Here is an 11,565-nt window from a genome sequence, read left to right as displayed (position 1 = left end):
GGGAATTCTAGGCCATGACGAATTTTCATATAAATATATTACTATTGCTTTCGTTTTCAATGGATCAATGGGTTGGGGAGTTGGGGAATGGGAGGGGAGACGAAAAAGGGGCGTGGCTTCAATCGGAGCACAAAAAATTCAAAAGAGAGGTCCGTTTAAAAGAGAGGTAAGACCATATCGGTTGTGAATGAGCTACAAAAAGGGGGCGGAGCTTCCTGAATTGAAGAGAACAAGAAGAAAAATGAGAGAAAGTGATTGGAAGGTGTGGAAGGGAAAAAATTGGAGAAAAAATTTTGAGAAAAAAATTGCAATCACAGAAATAGAGAAATCGTCGACTAATTGAATCCGAACAGACTGTTGGCATAGGCCATTGGCGGCAGTTTCGGGTGAGGAACGGCGTCGAATGGTGTGAAGCGGGGCTGAAAAAAATTTTTTTTTTTGAAATTTTTTTTCAGCTTCAAAATTTCAGACATCTGTAATTTTGTCAGTATACAACAATTTTCATTGATTTTTGATAAAGACGCAGAATTTATGATCTACAACTGCGTAATTGATAATTTTTGGATCGAACTGTTATTTGAGTCAGTAAATGCGCTCTAATGATAAATTTCCGAATTTTTGAGCTTTAAAATTTCAAGCGGTTGTAACTTTGCGAGTTTCTGAGGGTTTATGATGCTTTTAGGCTAGAAATGCGCAGAATTTTTTGATCTACAACTTCACTTTTGACCACCTTTTGACTGACTGATCCTTGAGTCAGTAAATGCGCTCTAATGAAAACATTCGAAAAATTTCAGCATTAAAACTTCAGACATCTGTAAATCGAGCAGTTTTCAACATTTTTCACTGATTTTCTGCTTAAAATACGCAGAATTTTATGATCTACAACATATAATTGTGGTCCTTGAGTCAGTAAACGCGCTCTAATGACAATTCCGGGAATTTCGAACATTTTGAATCAATTCTCAGTTCAAAAAAGTGCATTTTCTTTTTATAAAGTCACTCAATAAAATTGAAGGATTCTGGAGGCGGATTCTGGTTTTGAAATATCACATTCAACAAAAAAATCGACTCGGAACATCGAAAACGATATAAAAGCGGAAAAATTCAGAATTTTCGAGAATACAACGTCAAGAGGCTACAGATTCCTTCTGACGAACGATCGGGTGGCACCAAAATCATTCTAGATGCCAAGAAGTCTCTAAACTTCTCAAGTGACGTCACGACGCTCCAGAATTCTCCGGAAGACGTCAGAAATCAAAATTATGACTGAGAAAAAATCAGAATGGCTCTAAAGATTCCTAATCTTTCAGAAGACGTTCGGGTGCTTCAGAAAGCTCCAGAATCATTGCAGATAATTCTAAAATTCCTAGAAATTTCAAGAATTCGTTTTAACTTTAAACGTCTCAAGAGTCATAAGTTCATACGGATGCTTCAAAAATCTCCAGAATCTTTCTGAAGACGTCCGAACGTTCCAGAATCCAAAAATTACGTCTCGAGCTTCGGAACAGCGACAAAAAATGCCAAAAGGCTCCAGAATTCTCCAGTAGCTCTCTGATTGTTTATTTCAGAAGACGCCCGGGAGCTGAAAATGCTCCAGAATGCTCCAGAATCCCTTCTGAATCCTCAAAAACTCCTCCTCCTTACCGATAAATTATCTCCGGTAATTGTGATGAACGCTCCCTTATTATTCATTTGATCACAGTAATTGGGTGCCGAGAACACCGTATAGCACTGTCCGTTGTGATGCATTTCGTATCCTTCCGGTTTCACCTCGTGAGATCTGAAATATTGGAACTTTTAGTCTGAAAATCATAAATTTTGGAGCGAAAAATAGAAATTTTCAGCATAAATTAGGTCGGAAAATGGCTGAAAATCATGATTCTAAAGCAAAAATAGTCGGTATAGGTCTGAAAATATCTGAAAATCATGATTTTTAAGCGAAAAATTGTGATTTTTGGCCGAAATTCGGTCTAAAACAGCTGAAAATCATGATTTTGGAGCGAAAATAGAGATTTTCAGCTTAAATTATATCTGAAAATAGCTGAAAATCATGATTTTAGAGTTAAAAATGGTGATTTTTGGCTCAAAATTTAATTAATTTACCTGACAACATATTCAATTCCATTCATTTCACACCATTTCGATGTGACATCCGGTCCAAATTGGCATCCGACACCTCGCTTCGACGGACTTCTTCCGTTGATCGGTTGTGGATCGGACCTGAAAATTTTGAATTTTTGGATCAATTTTGGCTTAAAATCCGTCAAAAACAATGATTTTTGGATCAATTTTGGCTTAAAATCCTCCAAAAACTCAAACTTACCACAATAAATCACACATGATACCCTCATCTGGTGGCTGACGGTTTCTGTCGGTTTTTCGGATATCCTCTAGGGTGACACCGTCTTCTTTGAATAGTCCTCCGTGACAAACCTGGAAAAATGATTGATGGGGGGAAGATGGGGTCAAAAACGTGGTTGAAAGCCTTTAGAATCATGTGGAAGACGTCAGAATGCGTTCAGAACATTTTCAAGACATTTTGGCGCTTTAGAAGACGTCACGATGCGCCAGAGAGAGGATCAACGTCACTGATAGCTTCAGAAGGCGTCACGACACTTCTGGAAGCTCCAGACGACGTCACGACGCTTCAAGATGCTCTAGATGCTCCCGAAACCGTTCAGAACCTATTAGACGTCTCAGATGACTACTTGTAGATTCAGAAGGCATCACGATACTTCTGATAGCTTCAGTAGGCGTCACGGTGCCCCTAGATGGTCCAGAGGACGCTTAGAAGACGCCAGGACACTTCTGGTAGCTTCAGAAATTGCTTGAAAGCTTAACAATGATTCAGAAGCAGTCTGGAGCCAATTCGACGTCTCAGAAGACGTTCCAACACAAATGATAGCGTCAGAAGACGGTTCGAACCTATTAGATGTCTCAGAAGACGTCATGGTGCCACAAGAGGCTCCAGAAGACGCTCAGAAGCGTGACGATGATTCAGAAGTAGTCCGGAACGTTTCAGGCTCCTTAGGAGACGTCACGACACTTTCAGATGCTTCAGAATCCATCCAGAACCTATTAGATGTCTCAGAAGACGTCACGACGCTTCTGGTAGCTTCAGAAGGCGTCACGACACCACTGGAAGCTCTAGATGCTCCAGAATCCGTCCAGAACCTATTAGACGTCTCAGATGACTCCTGGATGCTCCAGAAGGTGTATTTTCAGACAAAAACCCCTAAAAACTCACAAAAATCTTCTGATTAATGACGTGACACAACGGAAGCCAACAGAATGTCTCCGTGAACATGTCACTCATCTGTTGTGTGTACTTTGCCTTCACTTCTCCCTCGAATCCGTACATTTTGTTCATCACATCCGATTCGTGATTTCCGCGTGACATGAAGAAGTGATTCGGATACAAAAGTTTGAATCCCATCATTGTGAAGATCGTCTCCACCGAGAATGAGCCACGATCGACGAAATCACCGTTGAATAGCTGGAAAAATCGATTTTTAGGGGGTTTTTGGGCTGAAATTTAAGCTAAAAACCGAAAATTCGTCGAATTCCGCCTTCTAAAACGGTTTGGGACCAAACATTTTGAAAAATACTCGAAAAACCAACACGAAGATCGGTTTCATATCAGTTTTGAGCCATTTTCACCGTAAATTCTCTAATTTTGTTTAAAAACTTCAGAAGTTGAGCTGAAAATGATCCATTTGCAGCTGGTTTCATTCTCAACTTGACTTTTCAAGTTTTAAAAGCAAAATTAGAGAATTTGGGGTGAAAATACCTCAAAAATTGATATGAAACCGATCTTCGAGTTGGTTTTGGATGGTTTTTTCGAGATTTTTTCATTTTTTCGACCAATTTTGGGTTATCTTCAGTCATTATTTGGAATTTTTCAACCGTTTTTGGCTTTTGATAAATTTGGGACACTTTTAAGCGAAATTTCAAGATTTTTCAGCCATAGACGAAAAAAAAGACGATTTTGAGTGTTTTTAGGTGAAAAATATACGTTTTTGACATAAAAGTAACAGAAAATTCTGAGGTTTTGATCCGGAAACTCAACTTCCTCAGTTTTACTGCAGAGTTGAGCGGAATTCCGCCTTCCGCCTTCCGCTTTCCGCCACTTTTTTCTTTCCGCCTTCCGCTTTCCGCTCTCCGCCGAAAAATGTTTTATTCCGCCTTCCGCTTTCCGCTTTCCGCCAAAAATTTTCCTATTTCCGCTTTCCGCCTTCCGCCTTCCGCTGTTTAAAGATTTTTTCCTCAGCTTGAAAAATTTGATCACCTATTCCAATTTACTGATATTTTGTGGTTTTTTGCAGCAAAGCTACCAGTGTTTATCAAAAAAAACAAAATTTAACTCAAATTTAACCATTTTAGTGTTTTTTACTACAAAATAAGGCCAAAATCGTATTTTTGAAAGCGACATTGTATTCCGCCTTCCGCCTTTTGGCATTTTTTTCCATTCCGCTTTCCGCCTTCCGCCTTCCGCCAAAAAATTTTCGCTTCCGCCTTCCGCTCTCCGCTTTCCGCCGATATTTTTTAAATTCCGCCTTCCGCCTTCCGCTTTCCGCCCAAAAAATGTTCATTCCGCTTTCCGCCTTCCGCCTTCCGCCATTTCAAAAACCGCATTCCGCTCAACTCTGTTTTACAGCCAAAAAAAAGTGAAAATGGCTCAAAATAATGGATTTTTCGAGAATTTACAAAACTTCCGTTCTCAAACACCATTTTTCGACTAATTTTGGGTTAATTTCAGTCAAAATTTGGTATTTTTCAAACCGTTTTTGGACAGTTTCCAGCGAAGTTTCAAAATTTTCTCAAATTTTTCAACCATAGAGCAAAAAAAGGCGATTTTGATAGTTTTTAGATAAAAATTATACGATTTTCACATAAAAGGCACTGAAAATTTCTATTTTTGAGCTGAAAATGAGCTCCTGATCCGATTAAACCTACATATGGATTAGTCTCCGATGGGAATCCATTAATCTCGAAAATATTGCATAAATCATAAAATTGTCCATGAATATCTCCACAAATTGTGAATTTCTTCCCGGCGGCTACAGTAATCTCAACCATCGTCGGCAACTCTTTCACATAATTATAGAAATCGAGGAGCATCTTGAATGCGTATTTCTTGTGCAATTTCTTCTGATCCTTGAATTTTTGAATCAGATCCATCATGAATTCCCGGGTGATCTGTGATGAGAGAATTGCGGTTTTTGGGGGTTTTTGAGGGGAAAATTTGCAATTTTTGGTGAAAAATGAGCGATTTTAAATTAAAAATTAACGATTTTCGGTGAAAAATCTATCATTTTTACGGAAAAAATTAGCGATTTTTTTAGGGAATATCGATCATTTTCATGGAAAAATAATATTTTTCAGATAAAATTGGCGATTTCTGGAAGAAAATTAACGATTTTTCGAGGAAAAATAGCGATTTTTCATGAAAAATCCATCATTTTTCAGGGAAAAATGATGAGGAAAAATCGATAGTTTTGGTGCAAATTAGCGTTTTTTTTTCGTAGGAAAATAAGCAATTTTTGGAAAAAAAAGTAGCAATTTTGGTTAAAAAATTAATGATTTTTAATGAAAAAAAGCGATATTTGGTGAAAAAAAAAACAATTTTTTGAGAAGAATTAGCGATTTTTTGAGGAAAAAAAAGCCATTTTCCCGGAAAAATCGTTCATTTTCAGGGAAAAAATCGTCTTTTTTTTAAATTAGCGATTTTTAAGGAAAAAATGGCATTTCCCCGGAAAAATCGATCATTTTTGGTGAAAAATTAGCGATTTTAGGTTAAAAATAAGCGAATTTTCATGAAAAATCACATTTTTTTCCACCAAAAATCTCAATTTTTCACCTTTTCCTCCAAATGTGGTCCTTCATACGAGTCTTCGATAGCAATCGCGTTGATATCAAGCGTCTCAGCGACCGTTTTCTTATCGTGATCCGTCGAAATTGCGAGAAGGAAATTCTGACGGCGGACGATTTTTTGGCACTCTTCAAACTTTGATTTCGCGTCGATATCGTTGGGAACGACCTGAAAAAATGGAAAATTTCACCGATTTTTAAGAAATTTAGCGATATTTTGAGGGACAAAGCGAATTTTCAGTCATTTTTCACCGATTTTTATGAAATTTCCACAAAAATAACCTTGACAACCGTCTGATAATCTCATTTTCAGCTCAAAAAACAGAATTTTCAGTTATTTTCCTCTGAAATCACAAATTTGAGTAAAATCAGTCGGTTGAGGCTCTGGAGCTCATTTTCAGCTCAAAAACTGGATTTTTCAGTAATTTTTATGTAAAAATCGCATTTTTTGACTATATGGCTGAAAAATCATGAAATTTATTCAATTTTGCAATGGAAAAATGGATTTATAGTCAAAAATCACCGATTTTTATGAAATTTAGCGATATTTTGAGGGACAAAGCGAATTTTCAGTCATTTTTCACCGATTTTTATGAAATTTCCACAAAAATAACCTTGACAACCGTCTGATAATCTCATTTTCAGCTCAAAAAAAACAGAATTTTCAGTTATTTTTCCTCTGAAATCACAAATTTGAGTAAAATCAGTCGGTTGAGGCTCCGGAGCTCATTTTCAGCTCAAAAACTTTTTTTTTTTTTGGATTTTTCAGTAATTTTTATGTAAAAATCGCATTTTTTGACTATATGGCTGAAAAATCATGAAATTTATTCAATTTTGCACTGGAAAAATGGATTTTTAGTCAAAAATCCACCGATTTTTATGAAATTTAGCGATATTTTGAGGGACAAAGCGAATTTTCAGTCATTTTTCACCGATTTTTATGAAATTTCCACAAAAATAACCTTGACAACCGTCTGATAATCTCATTTTCAGCTCAAAAAACAGAATTTTCAGTTATTTTTCCTCTGAAATCACAAATTTGAGTAAAATCAGTCGGTTGAGGCTCTGGAGCTCATTTTCAGCTCAAAAACTTTTTTTTTTTTTGGATTTTTCAGTAATTTTTATGTAAAAATCGCATTTTTTGACTATATGGCTGAAAAATCATGAAATTTATTCAATTTTGCACTGGAAAAATGGATTTTTAGTCAAAAATCACAGATTTTTATGAAATTTAGCGATATTTTGAGGGACAAAGCGAATTTCAGTCATTTTTCACCGATTTTTATGAAATTTCCACAAAAATAACCTTGACAACCGTCTGATAATCTCATTTTCAGCTCAAAAAAACAGAATTTTCAGTTATTTTTCCTCTGAAATCACAAATTTGAGTAAAATCAGTCGGTTGAGGCTCTGGAGCTCATTTTCAGCTCAAAAACTTTTTTTTTTTGGATTTTTCAGTAATTTTTATGTAAAAATCGCATTTTTTGACTATATGGCTGAAAAATCATGAAATTTATTCAATTTTGCACTGGAAAAATGGATTTTTAGTCAAAAATCACCGATTTTTAAGAAATTTAGCGATATTTTGAGGGACAAAGCGAATTTTCAGTCATTTTTCACCGATTTTTATGAAATTTCCACAAAAATAACCTTGACAACCGTCTGATAATCTCATTTTCAGCTCAAAAAAAACAGAATTTTCAGTTATTTTTCCTCTGAAATCACAAATTTGAGTAAAATCAGTCGGTTGAGGCTCTGGAGCTCATTTTCAGCTCAAAAACTTTTTTTTTTTGGATTTTTCAGTAATTTTTATGTAAAAATCGCATTTTTTGACTATATGGCTGAAAAATCATGAAATTTATTCAATTTTGCACTGGAAAAATGGATTTTTAGTCAAAAATCACCGATTTTTAAGAAATTTAGCGATATTTTGAGGGACAAAGCGAATTTTCAGTCATTTTTCCACCGATTTTTATGAAATTTCCACAAAATAACCTTGACAACCGTCTGATAATCTCATTTCAGCTCAAAAAAACAGAATTTTCAGTTATTTTTCCTCTGAAATCACAAATTTGAGTAAAATCAGTCGGTTGAGGCTCTGGAGCTCATTTTCAGCTCAAAAACTTTTTTTTTTTTGGATTTTTCAGTAATTTTTATGTAAAAATCGCATTTTTTGACTATATGGCTGAAAAATCATGAAATTTATTCAATTTTGCACTGGAAAAATGGATTTTTAGTCAAAAATCACAGATTTTTATGAAATTTAGCGATATTTTGAGGGACAAAGCGAATTTCTCAGTCATTTTTCACCGATTTTTATGAAATTTCCACAAAATAACCTTGACAACCGTCTGATAATCTCATTTTCAGCTCAAAAAACAGAATTTTCAGTTATTTTTCCTCTGAAATCACAAATTTGAGTAAAATCAGTCGGTTGAGGCTCTGGAGCTCATTTTCAGCTCAAAACTTTTTTTTTTTGGAATTTTTTTCAGTAATTTTTATGTAAAAATCGCATTTTTTTTGACTATATGGCTGAAAAAATCATGAAATTTATTCAATTTTGCACTGGAAAAAATGGATTTTAGTCAAAAATCACCGATTTTTAAGAAATTTAGCCGATATTTTGAGGGGACAAAGCGAATTTTCAGTCATTTTTTCACCGATTTTTATGAAATTTCCACAAAAATAACCTTGACAACCGTCTGATAATCTCATTTTCAGCTCAAAAAAACAGAATTTTCAGTTATTTTTCCTCTGAAATCACAAATTTGAGTAAAATCAGTCGGTTGAGGCTCTGGAGCTCATTTTCAGCTCAAAAACTTTTTTTTTTTTGGATTTTTCAGTAATTTTTATGTAAAAATCGCATTTTTTGACTATATGGCTGAAAAATCATGAAATTTATTCAATTTTGCACTGGAAAAATGGATTTTTAGTCAAAAATCACCGATTTTTAAGAAATTTAGCGATATTTTGAGGGACAAAGCGAATTTTCAGTCATTTTTTCACCGATTTTATGAAATTTCCACAAAAATAACCTTGACAACCGTCTGATAATCTCATTTTCAGCTCAAAAAACAGAATTTTCAGTTATTTTTCCTCTGAAATCACAAATTTGAGTAAAATCAGTCGGTTGAGGCTCTGGAGCTCATTTTCAGCTCAAAAACTTTTTTTTTTTGGATTTTTCAGTAATTTTTATGTAAAAATCGCATTTTTTGACTATATGGCTGAAAAATCATGAAATTTATTCAATTTTGCACTGGAAAAATGGATTTTTAGTCAAAAATCACCGATTTTTAAGAAATTTAGCGATATTTTGAGGGACAAAGCGAATTTTCAGTCATTTTTCACCGATTTTTATGAAATTTCCACAAAAATAACCTTGACAACCGTCTGATAATCTCATTTTCAGCTCAAAAAAACAGAATTTTCAGTTATTTTTCCTCTGAAATCACAAATTTGAGTAAATCAGTCGGTTGAGGCTCTGGAGCTCATTTTCAGCTCAAAAACTTTTTTTTTTTGGATTTTTCAGTAATTTTTATGTAAAAATCGCATTTTTTGACTATATGGCTGAAAAATCATGAAATTTATTCAATTTTGCACTGGAAAAATGGATTTTTAGTCAAAAATCACCGATTTTTAAGAAATTTAGCGATATTTTGAGGGACAAAGCGAATTTTCAGTCATTTTTCACCGATTTTTATGAAATTTCCACAAAAATAACCTTGACAACCGTCTGATAATCTCATTTTCAGCTCAAAAAAACAGAATTTTCAGTTATTTTTCCTCTGAAATCACAAATTTGAGTAAAATCAGTCGGTTGAGGCTCTGGAGCTCATTTTCAGCTCAAAAACTTTTTTTTTTTTGGATTTTTCAGTAATTTTTATGTAAAAATCGCATTTTTTGACTATATGGCTGAAAAATCATGAAATTTATTCAATTTGCACTGGAAAAATGGATTTTTAGTCAAAAATCACAGATTTTTATGAAATTTAGCGATATTTTGAGGGACAAAGCGAATTTTCAGTCATTTTTCACCGATTTTTATGAAATTTCCACAAAAATAACCTTGACAACCGTCTGATAATCTCATTTTCAGCTCAAAAAACAGAATTTTCAGTTATTTTTCCTCTGAAATCACAAATTTGAGTAAAATCAGTCGGTTGAGGCTCTGGAGCTCATTTTCAGCTCAAAAACTTTTTTTTTTTTGGATTTTTCAGTAATTTTTATGTAAAAATCGCATTTTTTTGACTATATGGCTGAAAAATCATGAAATTTATTCAATTTTGCACTGGAAAAATGGATTTTTAGTCAAAAATCACCGATTTTTATGAAATTTAGCGATATTTTGAGGGACAAAGCGAATTTTCAGTCATTTTTTCACCGATTTTTATGAAATTTCCACAAAAATAACCTTGACAACCGTCTGATAATCTCATTTTCAGCTCAAAAAACAGAATTTTCAGTTATTTTTCCTCTGAAATCACAAATTTGAGTAAAATCAGTCGGTTGAGGCTCCGGAGCTCATTTTCAGCTCAAAAACTTTTTTTTTTTTTTTGGATTTTTCAGTAATTTTTATGTAAAAATCGCATTTTTTGACTATATGGCTGAAAAATCATGAAATTTATTCAATTTTGCACTGGAAAAATGGATATTTTAGTCAAAAATCACCGATTTTTATGAAATTTAGCGATATTTTGAGGGACAAAGCAAATTTTCAGTCATTTTTCACCGATTTTTATGAAATTTCCACAAAAATAACCTTGACAACCGTCTGATAATCTCATTTTCAGCTCAAAAAAACAGAATTTTCAGTTATTTTTCCTCTGAAATCACAAATTTGAGTAAAATCAGTCGGTTGAGGCTCTGGAGCTCATTTTCAGCTCAAAAACTGGATTTTTCAGTAATTTTTATGTAAAAATCGTAAAAATCGCATTTTTTGACTATATGGCTGAAAAATCATGAAATTTATTCAATTTTGCAATGGAAAAAATGGATTTTTAGTCAAAAATCACCGATTTTTATGAAATTTTCACTCAAATCACCTTAACGACCGCCTGATAATCAGCCAACGCCTTTCTAAACCGTCCCAACGCCATATTCGCCGTCGCCCGTCGATAGAATCCCTTCACATATGAGGGATCCATGGAAATCGCGTTGTCGGCGTCCTCTAAAGCTGCTCCGTAGAGCTCTTTTTTCAGATACGCTTGAGCACGATTTCCGTAGAGCATAGCGGTCGGATGGAGCTCGATGGCGATGGAATAGAGATCCGCGGCTACGTCGTACACTTGGTCTGAAAAAAAAGATAAAATGTGAAGGTTTTCCGCTTTTTTTCGAGTTTCTGGACCAAAAATTTGAGTTTTAAAGCATTTTTTCGGTCTAGAAACTTCTAGAAACTCCTAGAAACTCCAAAAAATCATGACTCACCCTTAAAAAACTGATTGGCCTCGCATTTGATAAGATGTGACTTCTCCTCATCCGTCTCATACTTTTTATTCTCCTCAATTGTGTCGAGAACCGTCTTCACTATGTCATCCGTTATCGTGGCTGACATTCTGCAAAAAAAAGATTTTTTTCAACGCAAAAAAATTTTTTTTTTTCGAGATTTTTTTAGGCCTTGATTTTCACGGGTATTCCAAAGTTTTAGACATATTTTGAGCTAGAAAATCGAATAAATCACACTAAACTTCATTAAAA

General features: G+C 34.4%; 1 protein-coding gene across 1 annotated transcript; it reads right to left on the bottom strand.

Annotated features, from left to right (window-relative positions):
- Positions 1 to 335: 335 nt before the first annotated feature.
- On the bottom strand, positions 336 to 11,422 carry GCK72_021561 (uncharacterized protein; the record flags this gene model as incomplete). Its single annotated transcript, XM_053734352.1, has 10 exons — positions 336 to 419; positions 1,645 to 1,780; positions 2,104 to 2,220; positions 2,324 to 2,433; positions 3,042 to 3,197; positions 3,248 to 3,496; positions 4,957 to 5,199; positions 5,861 to 6,040; positions 10,914 to 11,161; positions 11,296 to 11,422. The coding sequence occupies 10 exons, from the start codon at positions 11,420 to 11,422 to the stop codon at positions 336 to 338; spliced, it is 1,650 nt and encodes a 549-aa protein (XP_053583265.1).
- Between the last annotated feature and the right edge of the window lie 143 nt (positions 11,423 to 11,565).

Source organism: Caenorhabditis remanei, chromosome V (genome assembly GCF_010183535.1).
Source record: "Caenorhabditis remanei strain PX506 chromosome V, whole genome shotgun sequence".
NCBI classification, from domain to species: domain Eukaryota; kingdom Metazoa; phylum Nematoda; class Chromadorea; order Rhabditida; family Rhabditidae; genus Caenorhabditis; species Caenorhabditis remanei.
This window is presented reverse-complemented; position numbering and strand designations above follow the sequence as displayed.